Source organism: Carya illinoinensis, chromosome 16 (genome assembly GCF_018687715.1).
Source record: "Carya illinoinensis cultivar Pawnee chromosome 16, C.illinoinensisPawnee_v1, whole genome shotgun sequence".
In the NCBI taxonomy this organism is placed as follows: Eukaryota; Viridiplantae; Streptophyta; class Magnoliopsida; order Fagales; family Juglandaceae; genus Carya; species Carya illinoinensis.
In genome coordinates, this window is record NC_056767.1 from 22,882,086 (window position 1) to 22,905,238 (window position 23,153).

A 23,153-nucleotide genomic window follows, 5' to 3' on the forward strand; every position below is an offset into this window, starting at 1 on the left:
GGCTGTGAAATGGCTAAACTTTCTTTCCATTTCAGTCTTATATTTCAGTTGTAAAGTCATAGCTCAATGAACTTGTGACACCCCCAACTCCTATGTACGGATACGTGGAAATCAAGGCGTCAAGATAATAACAACACGGGTCATGTATCCCATCGCCAAGTGCCAAATGTGTGTACATGCAACACGTGTACATAAAAATAACGTAGAGATAATAAAAAGTCTTTCAATTAAATACCAAAATTTTGTTTAAATACAAACTCACTTAAAAACAAGTGTACTAATAATATTACAAATAACCAGTAAAAATATAATACCAATCAAAAATAGGAAAATAAATCACAATCCACGAGTGTACCCGATCACTTCTCTGGCGAAGCCGCCTTCTCGGACTCAGCCTCCTCATCCTCTGCATCAAAATCTACACTACCAAAGACGGTACCGCAAGTAAGTAACAAACCAAACAAATCTCAAGATAAAAATCTATTCATGCAATAATCAAATGCATGAACATGATGCCATACGCATATGTCCCGAAAATCCTCATTTTTCCTCGCACGCCAAAATCCCATTTTGGCCCAAAACATTTCCTTTAAAATATTTCATCGCCATTATCTCAAATAATGGCCCAAAAATCCAATCCCGCAATTTTTCCAGAAAATGACCCATTAACCAAACCATCATAGCACTGTAGGCAGGACTCTACCACCATCCCTACTCACTACCATCTCTACGCCTGCACAGTAGGCTAGAATTACAGGCGGGACTCTATCACCGTCCATGCATACAACTATCCCTACAAGTCAATCTGTAGGCGAGAATAGCAGGCGGGACTCTACCACCATCCCTGCTCACCACCATCCCTACGCCGCGTGCACCGTAGGCGGGAATCACAGGTGGGACTCTACTACCGTCCATGCTTTCCACCATCTCTACAGTACCTCTGACTCAAACCAGTCAATCCAATCATTCAAATATACCCAAAAATCATTTCTCACTTAAAAACCCAGTTTTCAAGTTCCAACACATGAACATGCATGCAATTACACGAAATCTCAGTTTTTCTTTTTCAACACATGTACATGCATGCACTATGCAATGCAAATGACAAGACATAAATATATCCAACAATTCTCAACATCAACCAACATACAAATAACTCTGTCATCTAATCCATCCGACTCCCGACTCCTCAGACTCAGTCCGGCATAACTAACGAATCATAATTTATTGTTAAAACAAAAATATATTTAAATCTAAAAGGAAGTTTGAAAAATACTTACAGTGCTATAAAATATTTTTTGAAGGATCAACGACCTGCAAAAGGCTGAGGAAAAGCAACATAACAGTGCAAAATGCACTGTGGTCGTGGGTAACTAAATACCCAAATTTGAACGGGGACAAACGAAGACTATGGAAGGCTAGGGTAGGGTTTAGGAGTGTTGATGAAGTTAATGGAAGTGGTGATTAGCCGTGGGTGGCTGCACGAATAGCGGTTGAAGGCCAAAAAGCCCAAAATGAAAAGTGGGTTGGTTGAGCTTCACCGGTGACGGATCAGAGCTGGGGTTGGGTGGGTTAGGTAGCTGGGAGGCCGGTGATGATGTGGTGAAAAAGTAGTGGCCAACGGTGGAGGCACGGCAGCGCAGGAAGCACAAAACCGTGCGGCTTGGGTTGTGCTTGTGGCGGTTAATGGCGGCGTTTGGAGGGCTGAAAATGGAGGGGTGAGGTCGCCGATGGGTGGGGAAGAGAATGGAAGCAACGGCGACGACAATGGGTGGCGCACAGTGGAGCTAGAAGGAAGAGAGGTCGTGGCTTCCAGCCATGCATGGCGGCTAACGGCTGCACGTGTTGGCCTGAAAATGGAGGAAAGTGATCACTGGCTAGAGGGGAGTCAACCGGTGGGGGTGATGCACTGCACGGCGGGTTGATGGCGGCAGTCTGGGAGGGACGATAAACAGACGTAGAGGGAGGGGGAGGGGGCTGGGTCACGCTGGAGAGAAGTAGGGAAAAATAAAGGAAAAATAAAGGAAAAATAAAGAAAAGAATGAAGAAAAAGGAAAGAAGAAAAAAAGAAAAGAAAAAGAAGGGAAAAAGGAAAAAAGGAAAAAGAAAAAGGGAATGAAAAAAGTGAGATTCAGTCCTCACATCTAGGGTCTAGAAACTGATTCAACAAAAACTATTTTAAAAAATAACAAGTTAAATAAAATAATTCAAACGCAATGACTTTATAAAATAAAATAAAATAATAAAATTCAACAATAAACTACTTTAAAATAAAAAAGCACAATAAAATAAATAGAAACCAAATAAAAACACTACAACTCAATATTAATAAAATAAAATAATTAAAGCTCAACAGTAATAAAATAACTTAAGCTAAAGAGTGATTTAAATGCAAAACAATAATTAATAACAGGAAAGCATGTTAAAATAAATTACACAACTTAAAATCATAAAATAACCCAACAAATAACACATTAAATTTAAAACAATAGAACTATTATTTATAATAATTGAAATAATCATTCAATAAAAATATACGTAAAAAGGGGATATCACATAACTTGACAAGCCACTTCCATTAAGATATGGAAGTGATCTTATGTTCTAAAAATATATCTAGACTTCTTAGATCATTATTAAATGAATGTTAATCATTCTGGTGGACATTCTGAAGGTTTAGCTCATCTTTGAATGCTAGTTAAAGTCATCTTCAAGTGGCCGCCCTCAGGTGGCCAACAGTAGCTACCCTTATGTGGCTGACTGTAGCCGCCCAACTAGGCAGCTCAGATCGAGCTGCCCATGGGGTAGCTGCTGTTAGCCACTTGATCTTTGGTGACTTAAATCGCTACCTTAGGTGGCCACAATGGGCCATGGGGGAATCGAGTAAAGTCTTACCGCATATTCCGTACAAATTGCTTCAATTAGACTTACTTAATCAAGTAATTATTTTTGCATTTAACTTTAGACTCTTTCAACACCAATATTTCCATTTTGATATTTTACTTTATGATCAAGTTTTGATACATGTAAGCCAGTGTTAGCATACTATTTATAGTAGGATATATTATAATTTTAAAAAACTAAAATACCAATTATTTTTTAACATAATTGACGTGTAAAGCTTCCGCATCAGCGATATGCACAGTGTGTAAAAAGTTAGCCTTCTAAATATATTTTTTCTTCATTTTATTGTTTTTTTTTTTCCTTAATTGATTGTAGGATTTTTTCTTTATTTGTCATTTATCTCTTATTATAATTCTATTAGTTTGTTTATGTAAAATTGTACGTGTATTTATTATCTAAATTATGTTTGTTTATTTTATATGGAACATAATATATGTTGACCATGTTAGGAATTAACGTTTTTAATGGATGGCAACATTTTTTCCTTTTAAATATTAAAAAAATATTTAAAATTGATACAATTATTGGCACATTATATATCTAAAACATTTTATTCATCCTCCATTAAACTATTATTATTTAATCATCTTTTAAAATAATATGAAATAATTAATAAATAAGTAAATAATAACACAATCATTAAATATTAAGTAGGGATTATAAAAAGATGATGATTATAAAATTAAAATAACATTTTCTTATAGAATATTCCCAAAACTTTTTATAAATAAATATTCACATAATATTAAGAAATACTTGTTGAAATTCAACGTCACTTCATAAAAAAATAGGATAATGATATACGACCATGCACAATTTTTTTAAAGTCTTTTATATAATTATATTTTAAATGAATAATATTTATAAAATAACTTATCAAAATAATATTTTTTATAAATATTTTTATTTTTAAATATAATTAAAAAAATGTAAAAAAAAAAAAACATCAAGTCTTTGCTATGAAAAATATGTGCCGCTTGTTAACTGCCATACCGAGACGGTGCTCCTACGTTCCTTACTTCAACGACTGCAGTCTCTTCGTACTCTTCTGTTTCGATCTATGACATCCCACCACGTGGCTTCCTCGCTCCCCCACCCTTCCTTCCTGTCCTTGCAAAAATAATCACCATAACTACAATAATCCCAAGATCCCCCGGAAAATATCCAGCCCCAGCTACTCATTTCGATTTCAAGAAGCTCCAAAAGAACAGAGGACAGAGGGTTTCTTTTTTCAGTTTATAGAGCTTTGTTTGCTTTAAAGAAATCATTTTCACCGACGATCCGTTTTCGTTTCAAGAAGCTTCAAGAGCACTGAGGACAGAGAGTTTCTCTTTTCAGTTTGAAAAGGTTTTGATGCATTAAAGAAATCATTTTTCTTTGTTTTAGTCAAGTTCGACTACAATGATTTTCTTTGTATTCTTGTTCTGGGCAAGTCTATTTTCAACTGTATTTCTGTTCAATTGGCTACTTTGGCATACAGTTTGATTGATTCGAAAGAATATGTTGGTTGAAGAATTTTCCGACTGTTATGTGAATTTTCTCTTCTCGCTTACTTCGTCTCTTATGGGATAAAAATCTCACTGGATGTCACTTAGTTATTCTTCTCTGTTTTCGTTTTTGTGTGTTTGTGGATGGGTAGGTTTTAGGAATGTGCATATTGAGAACTTTGTTTTTTTTTTTTTTGAAAAGAGGAGAGAACTTTGTTGGATATTGATAGTTTTATGGACCAGAATGTGAGTTTTAGTGTTGTCTTAAACGTCTTTCGAACGAGGTATGATAGTGTTTTGTTTACTTCTTTAATTGCTTTGACACCTGGTGAAAACATCCATCGCAGGATTCAATTTCATCTTGATTAATTCAAGATGATTAAAGATATGTATCTTTCCAATTCACAAGTTCCATCTCTTTCTTTATAATGTTCTTGCGTTTTTTAATGTATGTGTTTCCTTGAACCTGCAATCTAGTGGTGAAGGTTGCATTTTCTAATCCCAGCCGACTAGGTCTAGAAGAACTCTGACTCACTGATACAGGAAACAGGATGAAAATCCCAATAGTATGCATACTAGTCTATGGTGCATGTGGAAGCTTCATGCTCCCTACATACTCATGCACTCTGATAAGTATGCATCTCGATGTTCAATTTTGAACTTTTACATCTTAGCCTTGTATAATATTTCATTATAGTTTTGAGTTATGCCATCTCACTAGCGATTTGATTTTGTATGTTTAAACACATTTTACTTTTGACTGTTTTGTTATATGTACTTAATATTCTCTCTTCGAAAATATATTTTGGATTTTAGATGGCTCAAGACCCTTCTTCTGGTGCTGAATCACCTCGGCGACGTTCTGGTCTTTTGCGGGATCAGGTCCAGCTGGTTAAGAGAAAGGACTCTGATCGCCATGAAATTGTCCCAATTGAAGATCCACTGTCGTTTGAGAAAGGTTTCTTCATTGTAATTCGCGCATGCCAGTTGCTGGCTCAAAAGAATGAAGGCTTAATATTAGTAGGAGTTGCAGGTCCTTCTGGAGCTGGGAAGACTGTGTTCACTGAGAAGGTGCTCAACTTTATGCCCAGCATTGCTGTCATTACAATGGACAACTATAATGACTCTAGTCGAATTATTGATGGGAACTATGATGGTAAAGTTGAATCTCTTCAGATTTATTACTTGACCTTTTATAGTGGAGTGATCAGCATTTTTACTTCTGTGGATTTCGAGTATGGTCTTGAAAATCCTTACAGGCATCAATTTTTCTTTAGTTTCTCAAGCAACTGCATTTTTCATTCTATCGGATTCCCTTTGAGAAGACGAGTGAGCGAGTGAGAACCAACGATACGCTTTACTGTTTCTACATATGGTTGGGGATCTCCTTAATGACTGGCAGATTTGGCTGTTAGGACTTCTTAGTCAATAACATTGGCAAAGAATACTAGTACACATTACATAAAATTGAATTTTTGGGATATCTCTAAGCATACTTTGGGCTATTAAGATTAGTATCTGCCTAAGCAGATAATCCTGAACATAACTTGCATTATTGATCTTAAATCCATCTTTATCATTCCTCCCTTCTCTCCACCTCACTTAGTCAATCCCACTTTCTTGAGTGGCTTAGATATTGAGCATAATCATAGATACAACATTCTCATTCACCAAGTACTGTGGCTATCGTGTTCGTCTTTGAAATTTTTTATAAATGGATTTTATTCTATTCTCTTGTTATGTCAGGAAAAAAAAATGGATTCATCTCTCTAATTATTGTCATGTTTTGTGACAGACCCACGCTTGACAGATTATGACACATTGCTTGAGAACATACGTGATTTAAAAGCAGGGAAACCTACTCAGGTGCCGATATATGATTTCAAGACTAGCTCTCGCATAGGTTACAGGTTGTGTCTCGCTTAAATCTCTCTTTTCCATTGGACTATTGTCCAGGTTAAGTGACATCTCCACTTATTCTGCCTACACACGGGGAAATAAGACAGAAAGAAATACAAACTAAAAATGTTTTCACTATCAAGGTTTTTCTTTAGAGTCTTACTTAAAATACCTAGTGCTTTCATAAATGTATAATTTAAACCTGCTCAATCAACATGCATGGCTCATTTCTCATTGCTTGGTCACACTGATTCTTCTTGTAGGACAGTTGAAGTCCCTAGCTCCTGCATTGTGATAATTGAAGGCATCTACGCCTTAAGTGAAAAACTACGACCTTTGCTAGATCTTCGTGTCTCTGTCACTGGTGGAGTTCATTTTGACCTTGTCAAACGGGTTTTACGAGATATTCAACGTGCTGGCCAAGAGCCTGAAGATATAATTCATCAAATCTCCGAAACGGTATTTTCACTGATTCTGCATTAGATATTTTGCTTACAGACTTTGACAGAGTTTGGAACTAAGTATTGCACTTTTAACTCATCTATAATTATTCTCATCATTCTTTTTCTTTTACACAGGTATATCCCATGTACAAAGCTTTTATTGAGCCTGATCTCCAAACAGCACATATAAGAATCATCAATAAGTTTAATCCTTTCACTGGATTTCAGAACCCCACTTATATACTAAAGGTGAACCTTTTATTAACCAACCTGGAGTTTTTATTGTTAATTTGTTTTTAAGTGAATCATGATTTTGTTTGTTTCATCTGACTCTTGCACTGAGTGCTTTGAATTTTTTTAGTCAACAAGTGCTGTGACGGTAGATCAAATCAAGGCCATTCTTACTGAAGAACATAAGGAAACTACAGAGGAAACATATGACATATATCTACTACCGCCAGGTGAAGATCCTGAAGCATGTCAATCATATCTGAGGATGAGGAACAGAGATGGCAAGTACAATCTCATGTTCGAGGTAGGGATACTGTAAAATCAAGCTTCTTTATTGCAGGCATTATTTATTTATTTTCATACTGTTACACTTTTCCTGTTCTGTCCCTACTGCAATTAGTCAACTGTTGTAAAATGGATAAAATATTGCACTTCTTATAATACTAAATTATGAAAGGATATCAGACATCCAGGGGTTGATTCATATTTTCTTCCACCTCCAATCAAGAAAAAGAAAAAAGAATCTACTTGTACCGTCTTGATTTTAGGTTTTATTTTATCATACGATATTGGATGCTATCACCTGATTCATCTTTTTATTAAACTTCTTTGCTGCATTGGCTGTATCTTCTCCCCTTCACCTCTTGCTTGAGTGCATTGTTAAAGCCTCTGTACCAGATTTCTAGAGGTAACACATCACGTCACACTTTTGCTCATGAAGAGTGTAATCATAGATATTACAAACATGGAAGCTTGTATGTAGCATAATATACGTTACATTATACCTAAAGGCTCCCTCTTCCCCCGGTGCATGTACTTGTTTCATATGAATTTAATACAATTAATTAGCTTTTAGTGACTATATCTTGATACTCTTTTTTCACTCTTCCTGAAAACAAGATTTTGTAAATTGGTGTTCTATAGCGAGATTGTAACTTTAAGGAATTTTTGGATTTTTTGATATTTTGTGATTGTGAATACTTAATATGAAATTATGTTGACTTTGTGGTTCCCTTTAATGCCACGGAACATGAACAAACAATATTGTAAAGGGATTATGTTCTTTAGTGGCTGATGGAGTTTTCTGAAATGTTCTCCCTTGATGATTTAAATTTTACAAAGGGACCTATGAAGACTGAAAAGTGCCAGAAACTTTAGATTTCTGACAAATCCTGCTTCTTGTTTCCAGGAATGGGTTACAGATAGTCCATTTATAATATCACCTAGAATCACTTTTGAGGTTAGTGTTCGCCTTCTTGGAGGGCTCATGGCCTTGGGGTATACAATTGCGACCATCCTGAAACGGAGTAGCCATATCTTCTCCAATGACAGGGTGAGCGTGAAAATTGATTGGCTAGAACAACTTAATCGGAAATATGTTCAGGTATTCTACCAATTACTTCATTCCTTTGTTCGAGTTGATTTGAAGCCTATTACGCCAATTCCCTTCTTTGTTAGCATTGGGTTCTTTTGTTTTGTACCTAGTGATTATGCACAAGTTTTCTGCTTCAAAGGTTTCTTAGTTGAATTTCCAAAGCTAGCGTTAGTCTTTATTTTTCCTTTTTTCTGGTGTTAAGGTGCAGGGAAGAGATCGTTTACATGTTAAGTATATCGCAGAGCAGTTGGGTTTGGATGGTTCATATGTTCCTCGAACTTACATAGAACAAATTCAGCTGGAGAAGCTTGTTAATGATGTCATGGTATGACTTCCAACTGAGCTTGCAAATATCTGACGTGTTCATGGTCCTGATCTGATGAGTTTGCAGGCATTGCCAGCTGATTTGAAGACAAAGCTTAGCATAGATGATGATTTTGCTTCAAGCCCTAAAGAAGCCCTTTCACGAGCCTCTGCAGATAGGAGAATGAAGTATCTCAATCGGTACTCTCTAGTTCTAGCAACAATTTTATGTTTCAGCAATCTGAGATGGGAAGAAGCTCACATGTTCTTCCTTCGTTCTATTTATATATTATCAGTTTTTGGCTTAAAAAAAGCCCGAAACTATTTAAAGTTTATGAAAGTCTGCTCTCAAAATACTGTTACATTTTCGGCAGATCACAGTCATACATAAATCAACGGGACAAGAACCTGCCCAAGCTGACAAAGCTTTCTGTTAACAACAGAAGGTTTGATGGGAGAACCCCAGAATCACCTGCAGCACTTGCAAATCAAGTGAGTATATGTCCGATTTTAAGAGTTATTTGATGCTATTATATTGGTATTTTCTTTGACAACTTTGTGGGAGCTTACCATTCTGTTGTCTATGAGCTCTATGAGCTAGAAACTATAATAGAAGGAGGGGCAAGATTATATCAAATTTTCCCGCATGTCTTTTTTCCTAGTAGAGAGGAGTTGCAAGACATGGTATCACCATCAACCAATACCATTGTTGAAAATATATATATCTTTGCCATCAGATTGGTTTCTGTTTCCTTTATTGCCCTTTCCTGGTTCTGTTCTCTGTATTGCCTTCATGCATCAGTTTACATGGCATTAGTTTCGCTCATCAATTTATTTTTGGTTTCATTCAGGGAATTCTCACTCAACTCTCGGAACAAATTTCTACACTGAATGAGAGAATGGATGAGTTTACATCTCGTATTGAAGAATTGAATTCAAAGATCTCTATCAGGAGAGTTTCAGCTAGTCAACAAAGCTTGGCTCTGCAGGCTGAAGCATCCAATGGCAATGGACCCACTTCTCTTTTTGCAACTGGCTTGGGGAATGGTTCATTGACTGGGTCGTTAATGCCCAACTCTTCATCTTCTTCCCAATTGGCTAGGGATTCCCCACTAATGGAAGAGGTAACCTAAAGAATATCATCTCCATCTTTTTACTTGGTGAGGGGCTAAAAAAAACAGAGAGAAATGACTGTTGTGTCACATAGCACTAGTAAAGTTTCGTTAATTAGTCTTTTAGCTACCTAGGGTAAAATAGATTGGGAAATTATAAACAGAACTGTCCTGAAAAAAAAAAAAGAAAAAGAGAGATTATTTTATCAAAAATTAAAGAAAACTTAATATAAGATCATCTTTTATTATGTAAATAAAATAATTATTTTTAAGTGAGTTAGTGGCTCTCTCAACCAAAAAATGTTGGAAGTTCTGGTTTTGAAGATATGATTTGTCCCGCCCAAGAAAAAGACAAAATAGATGAAGTAAAAGGATTAGGAAGAGGGGTTCGGATGATAAGATGTGAGAGATGAGTGTATCTAGGACAGACTTTGCAAAGTGGAGCAGTAAAGAACATTACCCTGCCAGTGTAGTGCTAAACTATACCTTTTTCATGTGGGTGTGAATAACATTTATGAGATTACATTGAATCTCCTTTCACAAATAGTAGGTGAAGCAGCCTTTTGGGTCAAATTATTATCGATTCTTTCTGATCTTGATATATACTTGTTTGGAACACTAGTCAGTAGGAACGACGTAAAGTATCCCTAATAAGTGAAAGAATGGTTGTAAATAAATATGAGATTCAATTCATTTATAATGATAGAAGGAACACTTTTGGATGAAAGCTTTTTTCTTCTTCTAGTAATTTATGTGCAAACAAAACGTGTAAGAATATCAGTGTCAGCCTAATGACCTTACTAAGTCACCACATTCGGGATGGAAACTCGTGTTCCTCTAGTCCTCTTCCATCAGAAAATTAATAGACAACATCATTTGAAACGACTGTTGTTGCCAACCATTAGGGATGGCAATATGTGATACGACCTATTAACCCAACACGAACACAACACGATAATAGCGGATTTGGGTCAAAATGAGTTGACCTGTTAAGACACGATTGTTAACAGGTTGATAACGGGTCAACCCGTTTTGACACATTATAACCCGTTAAGAAAGTTAAAGTTACAATTATGCCCTTAATATTTTTAGAATTTTAATTTCAATATTTTTATTGTTTGGATTGTAATTTTGGACTTATAGTTAGTTTTATAATTTTTATAGATATTGTGATTTTAACATTTATATAAAATTGTACTAAATTTAATCAGGTCAAACCAGTTAATTTCGGGTCTATTCAATCCATTTGCATAAACGAGTTGACACGACATGACTCGTTATGTTAATGAATCGTGTTAGAGTTTGATATTTTGGCACAATAAATTTAACAAGTCGGAGTTGGGTTTACCCATAAAGTATAATATACATGCCTTGACACGAAATGAACATGACCCATTAACACGATTTGACACCCCTACCAACCATGATGTATCAGAGGAATATGCATGATAAAGCGTGGCTTTTAGCATCTTGGGAGTTGGCTTTTCTTGTTCTTCTCTTCATCCTTACATGACTGAAAGTATGGGGCACTAAGATTGGGTAAATTTGATTTTGGCTAAATGTTAACTAAAGTGACACAGATCTATCCATTTCATTAAAATCATATATGCCCCAAATCACAGAGGGTCTTCCTTGTCATGTTGCAGTGGATGTCTGATCAAATACAAATTCAAGATGATTGTCCATAAGTGTTTGTATCTATGCCACAATTCATGTTTAATATTCCATTGCACGCTTTTGATTATGGTACCTATTTCCTGAACAGATACTTCTTATTACCCGGGGACAACGGCAAATCATTCATCAACTGGACAATCTGACCACTTTTCTGCATGAGTACAGGGGAGAGAGATCACAACATGGAAGAACAGATCATACAAACAGAGCGATTGATGCCGATTCCATCAGCTTCCCTCTTATTCTAACTTTGGCAATTGGTGGTTTAGGTGTCCTTTTATTCAGAGGTTTGGCATCTGAAAAGTAATCTTCTTTTTCAGCATCCATTGACATTTACACGATCAAACTTTAGCGTAGAGAGAGAGAGAGAGAGTGATTTGATCATTGATAGTTCCATAGTTTCGGAGTTGTAGCAAATCTTGAGTTGTAGTCAATATTATCTTCCTTGATACCTTTTTTCTTAAACCGTCCTTGGTACTTGTAGGGTTTATGTTGTTCGTCACAGTTTCCTCTCATGAAACAAATATATTTTTTTTTAATAATAGACTCCACAGAGTCCTAAGTGAGGGACTGCAAATATATTTTAAAAAATAACACGCATTTCTTTCTTACTAAAAGTAATTTTTTAATTTAATTTGAATGCACTAATTTCTTAAATAGCTATATACTGCTAGAATAAAATGAATATTTTCTTTTACCAAAACGGTATCCATAGAAGACAACATATTAGGAAATTTTTATTAATGATGTCATTGAAGAACCGAACTCGATCCTCTGCTCCAAATATATTTGTCAGCAATGACGTTTTGGGACAGAAAATTTCTTTCTAGCCCTCGCAATCAAAATAACTATAGAATCCAATAAGCTGATTATATATTAAAGAGTGAGAGAAAGGGTTTCATCGTGTGTACAATTTATATTTTTAATGATGGATTTTACTTTTTTAGAGTGTGTAGCTTGCACACTCTATAACTTTATTCTAAATTTTATTATTCTCTATCACCTTTGATGATATAAAATATTTTAAATAGTTTTTTTTTTTTTTTTTAATATCTAACACTTAAGTGGTTATGATCGAGCAATACTTTTTGGATACATCTTGGATCGACTACGTGGCTTTCTCATTTGTACGCCACTTTCATTAAAATAAATAAATAAAATATAAAAAAAATTATTAAAAATCACATGAATATGCAAGTTTTTTGTGAGTACAATGCAATACTAATGACTTGATAGACAACAAGATGGATTTAGTCTTAAAAATCTTCTATAAATTTCAAATGGAGCAATCATAAGATCAAGAGTTATGAAGGTCAATGAAGCTATGCAAGGATGGCTACAATTTATTTGGGATGAAACTAGTAAGAGTCTAAAGCTCAAGATGGGCTTGAGAGAATGCGATCCAATTTTGGTTTACGTGATACAAGCTATGGAAGACATGATTTAGAGTTATTGTTTGGTCCTATTGTTATTGAAAGTTTTCAATTTGTTTAATTTATTTAAAATATTCATTTTATTAGTTTAGAATAATTGAATTTGAGGATACGTGGGCCCACATATATCTTATTTTTTATGAACTAAGGTTTTGGAGAAGTCTTGGATTTTTTGCCAATGGTTTATTTGGAAAGTTACTTTTTATGTTTATGCACCAAGGGAGGGCGCCGGCTTAAAAAAATGGGCTTCATTTTGGCTTAGGATTTTAATTGGAGTTTAGTTTAAATAATTTTTGTAACCTCATTTTAAGAAATTTATGAAATTTGATAAATTTTATTTATTGTGAGTTGATTTTATCTCATTTTGTTGTTGAATGAACTTTTGAACTTATCAAAAGCAAATCACAACTTTTGTGGTGTTCTTCCTTATAATTTAGGTTATTAAAACAGGTTCTTCAACAGACCCAGATTTTCATATAATCTAGGTTCTTGAAACAAGTTCCTCAATGGGTCTAGATTTTTCATTGGCTTAATTTTGGCTTTCTTGGGTAAGTTTTCAAACTAATTGTGGGTTCAAGGAATTCCATTCCTGCAGGTTCAATATCATTTGGTATCAGAGTCAGGTTTTCAATCAGGTTTGATTCTATTTTTTAGTTCTTGCATATTTAATTCTAAGGTATCATTGATAAAAAAAAAAAATAAGGTGGCCTTATTACATCATTTTGGGGATGCCAAAATTGTCTTGTTCGTAAGGGTTTTTTTTTGTTTTATCATCTTGGCCTACCGAAATTTCTTGCTTATATTAGAGTTTGTGTTGGTTACCGAAAATGCTTGTCTTTGGGTTTTATGTTTTTTGATCCTATGGTTTCGAAATTTTAGGGTTTCTTGCATCTCTAAATTTATCGATTGCTTGGAATACCGTTTCATTGATTATCTTCTGCTACCTTGTCAATTTTTGTGTGTTTAAATTCAATTGTTTGATTTTCACAATTGAATATTGATGTTTGTGATTAAATTAGTGAGAAAAGAAAATAAAATAAAATAAAGGAAAAGAAAAAAATAAAAAAAATAAAAGAAAAAAATTTATTGATTGAGCCTTATCATCAAATAAACTGAATACATCATTATAATTGGTATCTTGTTTTTTAATTACTCTTTCCCTCGTATAAATTCCTTGAATCTCGTGTAATTTTATTTCTTCATATTTCTTGTTCTTGTTTCTTGGATCTATTACTAGTTGGAATAAAATAAAGTTGTAATGTCTTGATTTAGTTTAACTAATTTTTAAAGAACTTGAGCAGGAAAACTCTTGAGGTAAAATGCAAGAGAGTGTAAAATCTTTATCGGGAAAAAAATCAATTAAGAATGAAACACGAGTGGAGTGCTGTTATTTAAGTGTAAACACGAAAGAGAGTGTAAGGTTTTTACTACTAACATTCTTTTTGTGCAGCGCATTAATTATGATGTCTCACAAGAGTGACTCATAACCGAAGAGGATGGCAAATAATTCGTTCTTTGTGTTGCAGGCCATGCAACACCAGTTTGAATGGTTGAATTTAGTGTTAGGGGAAGTGATGGATAAAATGGATCAACAAAATGAAGTGATTAGAAATTTGCATGGTGGAAGAGATAGGAGGAAACGTTAGCCTAGGATAGAACATGAGTATGAGAATAAGGAGATGATGAGGATAAGGAAGACTTAATATCTGAAATTAGGATGGGTAAACATAGAAGAGTTAGGTGTGGAAGAGGAGTTAAGGGAAATCCCAAGGATCGAAATGGGGTAAATAGTGACATTGAGAGTATCAAAATGAAAATATCATCTTTCCAAATTAGAAATGATCTTGAAACATATTTAGAGTGGGAGAAAATAATAGAGTTGATGTTTGACTGTAATAATTTTTCTAAGGAAAAGAAGGTGAAGTTGGCAATAATTGAGTTCACTGATTATGCGATTATTTGGTGAGATCAATTAGTGACCAATAGGAAGAAGAATCTTAAGAGGCCTGTATGGGGAGAGTTGAAAGCTCTTATGAGAGGCGGAGACTTGTACATAACCACTACTATAGAGAACTCTATAAAAAACTACAAAATCTTACACAGAGGTCTAGAACTGTAAAGGATTACTATAAGGAGATGGAGGTGGCTATGATTTGAGCTAATGTAGTGGAGGATCAAGAAGCCATGATGGGTAGATTTTTTAGTGATTTGAATAGGGAGACAGCCAATATAGTTGAGTTGCAACACTATGTAGAGTTAGAGGACATGGTGCACATGGCTATGAAGGTGGGGAGGTAGTTAAAGAGAAATGGAACATCAAAGTATACTATAGTTTCTAGCACTCCTTGGAAACCAAAGTGGGATAAAAATAATCAAGTTGTAGCAAAGGAAAAGACTGATTCACCTAAGGCAAAAGATGAGGGAACTAGCAACAAACCCAAGGTAAAATCCCAACATTCAAGAAATAGACATATTAAATGTTTTAAGTATTTGGGTTTAGGGCACATCGCATTTTAATGTCCAAATATACGGGTGATGATTATGCGTGACAATGGAGAGGTGATGACTAAGAGTGAGAGTGATAGTAAGGAGATAACCGAATTGGTTGATTCTAATGACGATGATGGAGTGGAATACTCCGTGACAGGTGAGCTTGTTGTTGCCAGGCATGCTCTCAATACACAAATTAAGATAGATGATACGAAACAACAGAGAGATAACCTATTTCATACTAGATGTTATGTAAGCAATAAGGTTTGTAGTCCGATTATTGATGAGAAGTTGCACCTATGTATCTAGTACCACCCTAGTTAAGAAGTTGAGTTTATCTTTACTGAAACATCATAGACCTTATAAGCTACAGTGGTTGAATGATTGTGGGGGATTAAGGTCAATAAGTAGGTTTTGGTGGCTTTTACCATTGTGAGGTATAGTGATGATGTGTTTTATGATATGATGCCTATGCATGCTGGCCAATTTTTTTTTTTTTTTTTTTTTTTTTGAGGCCTTGATAGTATGATAGGGGGTAATTCATAACGAGTTCAGAAATAGGTAAAGTTTTGAAAAGAACGGAAAAGCAAACAAGTTTGCTCAATTAACTCTAAAATAGGTCCACGAGGACTAACTAAAACTGAAAAGTATGGTTGAGGAAAAAAAGAAAGAGTGAAAGTGAAATTTAAGGAAAATTTTGTGGTTAATGAATTAGCAAGAAGGTCTGTCATTATCTTTATTTTAAATGCAAAGTTATTGAAATTTGAATATGATAATAACTTACATGCTAATGATGATGACTTTGTTAGTATGTATGGAGTACATGAGAAAGCATCGCTTGGTAAGTGCTATAGACTATATTAGTATTTGTTTAGAGAGAATAGATTTTGTGAGTCTACCAGTCTTATGTATGAGAGGCTTGTATATGGATATGGTTTGTTGGAACATTTTGGTGTAAAGAAAACTTAAAACGTGTTGCTTGAACATTTGTAGGAGTATTATTTTCCATTCATTGAGGTTACATATAATTGAAATGTTCATTCTATTACTAATTTTTCACCTTGTGAAATTAATTATGGCTTTAATCCACTTATTCATTTTGATTTAATACCTTTATTTATTGATGATAGAAGTAGTTTGGATGGACTTTTTTAAATTCTTGAGTAAATTAATGATAATTCATATCAAGTGGATCTTCCAGGTAAATATCACGTGTCTGCTATTTTTAATGTTACTGATCTTTTTCCCTTTAATGTAGGTAGAAATTCGAGATCGAATCATTTTGAGATGGCACCAAGATGGACATAATTTTAAAGATTTTTTGCAAGTTCTAGATGAGATAATTATAAGATCAAGAGTTAGGAAGGTCAAGGAAGCTATGCAAGGATGTGTGTAATTCACTTAGGATAAAATTAGCAAGAGCCCAACACTCAAGATGGGCTTGAGAGAAGGCGATCCAGTTATAGCCTACGTGATAAAAGCTATGGAAGACATGATGTAGAGTTATTGTTTCGGCCTATTGTTATTGAAGGCTTTCAATTTGTTTAATTTATTTAAAAAATTTATTTTATTAGTTTAGAATAATTAGGCTTGAAGATGCTTGGCCCATATATGTCTTATTTTTTATGAACTATGGTTTTGGAATGCCTTGTATTTTTGGCCAATAGCTTATTTGGAAAGTTACTTTTAAGGAGTTAAGGTTTTATGTTTATGCACCAAGATGGGGCGTTGGCCATAGTGTTTTCATTGGGAAGAAATTCGGCTAGGTCTATTTTTGGAAAAATGGGCTTTATTTTGAATTATGGTTTTAATTGGAGTTTGGTTTCAATACTCTTTGTAGCCTCATTTCAAGATATTTATGAAATTTGATGAATTTTATTTATTGTAAGTTGAGTTTATTTCCTCTTGTTCTTGAATGAACTCTTGAACTTATCAAAAACAAATCACAACTTTTGTGGAGTTCTTCTTTATAATTTAGGTTCTTTAGACAAGTTTTTCAATGGGTCTAGATTTTCATATAATCTAGATTTTTTTAACGAGTTTTTCAACGAATCTCGATTTTCCATTGGCTTGATTTTGGTTTTCTTGGGTAAGTTTTCAAATTGATTTTGGGTTCAAAAGATTTCATTCTCGCGGGTTCATATCGCATAGTAATATTTTATGGATCATATTGAAATGAGTTTAATTTTTTAAGATTAAGATGTGTTTAACGTTTTTATCAAAAATTAAAAACGTAATGGATTTCATCAATAATTAATTTAAAATAAGTTAAGTTTTAGTTTGGTTTAACAACTAAACAAAACTCAATTGACATGCAAAATTTAAAATTTAATTTAGTTATTTCCCTCAAAAATATCAGTTAAACTAATAAAAAAATATTATTAATTTAATATAATTTTTTTAATTTATTTTTATTGCATTCTACAATTCATTCAATCATTAAATTTCATTTCCTTGGTTGATAAAATCCAGTTATTTTGAACTAGTATAGTAAGGGATATTTGTAAAGGAAAAAGTGCTTAAATTTCTTCTAGTAGACCCAAAAAAACTCCATGTAAGAAACAAATCCAATTCCACAATTCTCTGCAATGTTCTAATTCCACAAAATACCCTAAAAAAACAATTAACTGACAAAACACTTGATTTTTTTTTTTAAAAAAAGTTGAACTTATATTGACAAAAAAAAAAAAAATTGCTTTCACTACCTCTCTTGACAGGTGAAAACCGACGCCTTTGGTGTTGTTTTTAGGAAAAATCAACGTCGACTGACGTTGTTTAAGAGGAAGGAGCCACCAACCATAACCGATTGATGGGAAGGAGGAAAACCGGCCGTATCGATTCTCTGTCAATACTTGGCCGTTGTTCAATTCCCCTAGTGGTGAGCTTTGCTTGAGAGAGTAGAGAGAGGAGTGCTGTAGAGGACAGAGAGAGGATAAAGAAACTGATGCGGGAAAGAAGAAGATAGGGGTAGAAGACGACCCATCTTAAAACGACGTCGTTTGGTTTTAAATCAAACGGCTTCGTTTCACATTATTTTTTTTCATACATTTGGAATGATACCAAATGGCGTCGTTTCAATTATGTGTTGTTTACTATAGGTTGAAAACGACGCCATTCTACTTAAGTTAAAACGACACCATTTCACTTAAATTTAAGTGGATCGGTGTTGTTTGGAGAAAGTATATTAAAAAAAAAAATTTATTTGTATCATCAGCCGATTCAACGGTCTGGTCCATCTTCAAACCGAGACCGAACCACTAAACAATGGTTTCTTCCATTTTCCACTACACCCCAACCGGTTTCGACCAGTTTCTAATGCAGCCAGTCGGTTCCCATCAGTGGCAACTGGTGTCATCGGTTCTTTTACACCCCTATTTCTTGTAATAGAAACAAGTCCAAGCTTTCCTATTTAGCAGATTCACTCGAATGCAGCAGCAGTGTTATAATTCCACAATTCACAATAGTATTACAATCCACATTAGGTAATTAAAACAATGCCCATCACAAAAAATTAAAAACAAAGATAATGGATAGAGACTAAAGAATGGGCAATCACAAAACCAGCACATCTGGTTTTACATTTTTAGTACAAAATCAGACTCAACTATGGGCAATCGCAAAATGTTACATTTTGTTAATAACATTTCAGCCATCACAAAATCAACAAAATCACCAAAAATCAGCCCATCACTAAAAATAAAAACAATGCCCAAAAAAGTGCCTAAACCACATTTAGTTACAGAATTGTTGCCCAACCACATGTATTTCCATCACATGTGGCTGGGTAGCCATTAGAATTAGGCAAAGTGTAAGTTAAACATCTATTAATTTTCATTACGACGTTGGCATAGGCTGGACGAAAAGTTACACACCTCCAAAAGGTGTGGATAGATTCTCAGATGTAGATGTACCTGTAGACTTTTTTTAAATCTCATAAATTTCATTCTGAAAACTTCGGAAATAATCTTGTTGCATTGCATTCATGCTAGCAAGATCTAATTTCATAATTTTATTTTTGAACTTTTTTCTTAAGAGTAAGATGTTCCCTTATATCTCGTTCTACCTTGGTCACTGCTTCTCTTCTCTCTACCATGCATATGTTTTTGTCTTCAGTCATGCGAGCTAGGGTCTTAGCATTTTACTCATAGTCTTCAAAACAATACTGTATTCTATAAGTGAGATGTGCCCCAATTATGATTCAAAAAAAAAATTATCGATAAAAAAGTTTTATTGATTAAAAATGTAAATAAGAGCCCAAGTATACGAGACATATACAAGAGCAACAACTAAGCATATTAGTTTAGTGATATAAGGAATTCATGAAAATAATTTAAAATCAACCAATGGAATAAACTATTAAAAAAAAAAAAAAGTTTCCAAACCTATCCATTGTCCACTTATGATCTTCAAAGCCTTTTTCATTCTTCTTTTACTAAATACACCACCATAGACATATTAGGACTATCTTCCATATGAATGCAATTTGAGAGTTGCCCCGAATGCCTTTCGAAGCTAGTCCCAACTGAGTGAAGACTTCATTCCACAAAGTCATAGCAGTCTCACAATGAAATAGTAGATGGTCAATGGACTCTGCTCTTTTTGCACATGTAATATCAATCCGTAACTATGATTCGACGTTTCCTCAAGTTATCTAGAGTGAGGATCTTCCCCAAAGAAACCTCTCATACAAAAAATGTTGTATTTAGAGGTGCCTTGGTCTTCCAAATGCTCTTCTATGGAATTGAATTTGTGTTGTGCATGAACATGGCTTGGTCAGAAAGAGCGGACGATGAATATCTCTTTCTCAGAGGGGCACTAACAAATTTTGTCTTCCACTTCCCCCGACAAACGGGTGAAATACATAATGTTAAAGAACGCCGAATAAACATCAAGTTCTCAATCTTGTACTTCTCTAAAGAATGTAACATTCCATTGGAGTTTATTAGTAGGTCTGCAATCGAGGCTTCTTTCATTTGTGTTAGAACATAAACTTATGGATAAACGTCCTTGAGTGCACTATTGCCGCACCATACATCATACCAAAAGTTGACCTTGGATCCATTACCCACAGTAAAACAGATATTTCTTACATATGTATCACATCCTCTTCTTATATACTTCCACAAGCCCACTCCATAAGACCTACTCACCTCATTAGAACACCATCTCCATGGTTGTCCATGTTTCAATTCAATGACAATTTTCCACAAGGCCCCTGTTCATAGTAGTATGTCCATAACCATTTACAAAGCAAGACTTTGTTGAAAGATGTCAAGTTTTGAATACCCAATTCCCCTTTTTAGATGGGAGAACATACAGTGGCCCATTTCACCAAGAGAAATTTAAACTTATCATTTACCTCATCTCATAAGAAGTCATTTTAGAGTTTCTCCATGTGATGAGCCACATTGGCGGGGAGCGAAAATAATGAGATGAAGTGAGTTGGCAAATTGGAGAGAGTGCTTTTGATTAGAGTGACCATACTACATTTGGATAAATACATCATCTTCCAACTAGTTAATTTCATCTATATTTTTTTCTAGAAAAACATTCCAAATAAATTTAGACTTGACCCTAGCACCCACCAGGAGGCTAAGATATTTCATGGGCAGCTGCAATATTTTGTATCCCAAAATAGAAGTTATACCAAAGTTTTTGATACCGTATCGTACCGGTTACTGGTCTGGTACAGGTAATACATGTGTTTCGTACCGCCCCAAATACCAGGTGTACGGGCCTGTTTCGGCTTATATTCCAAATTTTGGCCAAAATGTATGTTTTGCCTAGTACTAAAAATACAATTTTGGAATCTGAACAGATATATGGCTTATGTCATTTTTGTAATTTAAGTAAAAGTGCATGGGCATTTATGGCATTTAGTCTTAAGGCCCTTAGGGATTTTTTTTTCCTTTTATTCTTCTTTGGTTTGAAAGACTTGATCTCGCCGTGCACTTTGGAGTCTACAGTGTTTTCACTTTTCATCAAATATCAATTCATCATTTCATCTTCTTCTTTTTTCTTTTCTTCTTCTTTGGTCTAGATCTCGCCATGCACTCAGTTTTCACTTTTCATCAATTCATCTTCTTTTTTCTTTTCTTTTTTTTCTTTTCTTCCTCTTTGGTACTCTAGATCTTGCTAGGCATTCTTTTTTCACTTTCCATCTTCCTTTTTCTTTTCGGCCTACACAGTATGCACTACAAAGCAATCCATCATCCAAGTATCAAGTCCAAGCTCGAGACCTCTCCCTCCACCAGGCTTCTGAAGGTAATTTTTGAATTTTTCTCTAATATATCATATTATTAGCAATATTGTTCAAATAATTTAATATTTCCTTTTATATTCACCAGATTATTTACTATTAATTTTTAAATTTTTTTCATGAATTTCTATTTGTTTTATTATATATAGCTCCCACTAATAAATTACGCAAAGAAAAATAATTATGAGATACTGGATGCTATGATCATAAGGAAAAAACAACACAATACAAAGTACAAAATACTAATAAAACAAAGAAACAAATTAAAAGCCTGCCTGTCTAGGCTTTACGGGATTCTAATCTAAGCCTAAAAATAGTGTACAGAATTTTAAAACAATTAAAGATAGCCAATGCAAACTATCCACAGCGTGATATATAAGAAAAGAAGCAAATTATTGATGATTCCATTCCACACATAGTGCATGTAGATATATCTATATATATATAGTAGCTAGAATGCCTCATAAAAGACAAGCAAAATGAATTATAATTTGATGAAGCAAGAAATTTTCTGTACATATATATTGTGAAGTAGTTTGTTTAAAGTGGATCGAAAATCTTATTATATATATTGTGAAGTAGTTAATGATCATGTTTTGCTAAAACTCTATCCTGCAAGAAGCCAATACGTGGGAAACTTTTTCTTTGGAATATTTATGTTTTTCACTTTTTGTCTTTTGATACTTTGGTATATATAATGGGGATGACTCTACAATTAATTCTGCATGCATGCATCTATTGGTTTCACCTATTTTGAACCTAACAAAGGGATCAAAACAACTTGAAATTAAGAAACATAATGTCAAGATCACTAATCAATTTATTGGAGTATGTTTTTGTCACTTTCTTAATTGCCAATAGTTTATTGGAGTAGAGCTCCCAATAGAAAACCCAGAAAAGAGATTCTACTCATCACCAATATATAGGTTTATGTGCATCTATTAAGTGTTGAACACTTGAATTTCAATAAGTGTTGAATTATAAATTATTATATAGGAGTATAAAAATGTCTAGCTGTCAATCAACCGGTGCTACATCTACAACACTTACTCCTGTAATATCAGAAGATCCAGCATGGGCCCATGCACGTGTAGTGCCAAGGGCAAGAAATAATATTGGATGTTTATATTGTAATAAAGTAATTAGAGGTGACGAGATCACTCGGTTGAAGTATTATCTAGCTGGAATTCCAGGCAATGTAGAAGCATGTAAAAGTGTCTCTGAAGATATAAAATGGCAAATGAAGGAGTTGCTTGATTGGAAAAAAAAAAAGAAAAAAAAAAGAAAAGAAAAATAAGCTTAGAGATTGGAGGCGATATATATTTAACATCTGATGATATTGATGATAGTAATAGTATGGAAGGAAAATCTCAGCCTTCAAAAGGTACGGGGAAGTTGAAAGAAACTGGAATTGAAAAGTCAGTGGGGGGATTGAGTAGATTTTTTGCTCCAAGAACAACTCTTGGGGCCCAACCTTCAATTAAGAGTTCTATATGTTTGAATGAGATGACTGTACAAGCAAAGATAGTTGTAGCACGCT

At 34.3% G+C, this 23,153-nt stretch overlaps 1 protein-coding gene across 1 annotated transcript; it reads left to right on the plus strand.

Moving 5' to 3' along the window:
- The first annotated feature begins 3,939 nt into the window (after positions 1-3,939).
- Positions 3,940-11,896, plus strand: LOC122299505 (inorganic pyrophosphatase TTM1-like). Its single transcript, XM_043109856.1, has 12 exons — positions 3,940-4,251; positions 5,208-5,547; positions 6,187-6,301; positions 6,554-6,749; positions 6,869-6,982; positions 7,095-7,268; positions 8,154-8,348; positions 8,542-8,664; positions 8,731-8,843; positions 9,017-9,134; positions 9,494-9,766; positions 11,520-11,896. Exons 2-12 carry the CDS (start codon positions 5,208-5,210, stop codon positions 11,736-11,738), a joined length of 1,980 nt encoding a protein of 659 aa, XP_042965790.1. The 5' UTR covers positions 3,940-4,251; the 3' UTR covers positions 11,739-11,896.
- The last annotated feature ends 11,257 nt before the right edge of the window (positions 11,897-23,153 follow it).

What these genes read in the sequence shown, in the direction of transcription:
- LOC122299505 (XM_043109856.1), top strand. Translation starts at nt 5,208, where the DNA reads ATGGCTCAAGACCCTTCTTCTGGTGCTGAATCACCTCGGCGACGTTCT. An exon ending in AGTACAATCTCATGTTCGAG is followed by an intron (nt 7,269 to 8,153) that starts GTAGGGATACTG and finishes TCTTGTTTCCAG; the next exon opens with GAATGGGTTACAGATAGTCC. An exon ending in AGAATGAAGTATCTCAATCG is followed by an intron (nt 8,844 to 9,016) that starts GTACTCTCTAGT and finishes CATTTTCGGCAG; the next exon opens with ATCACAGTCATACATAAATC.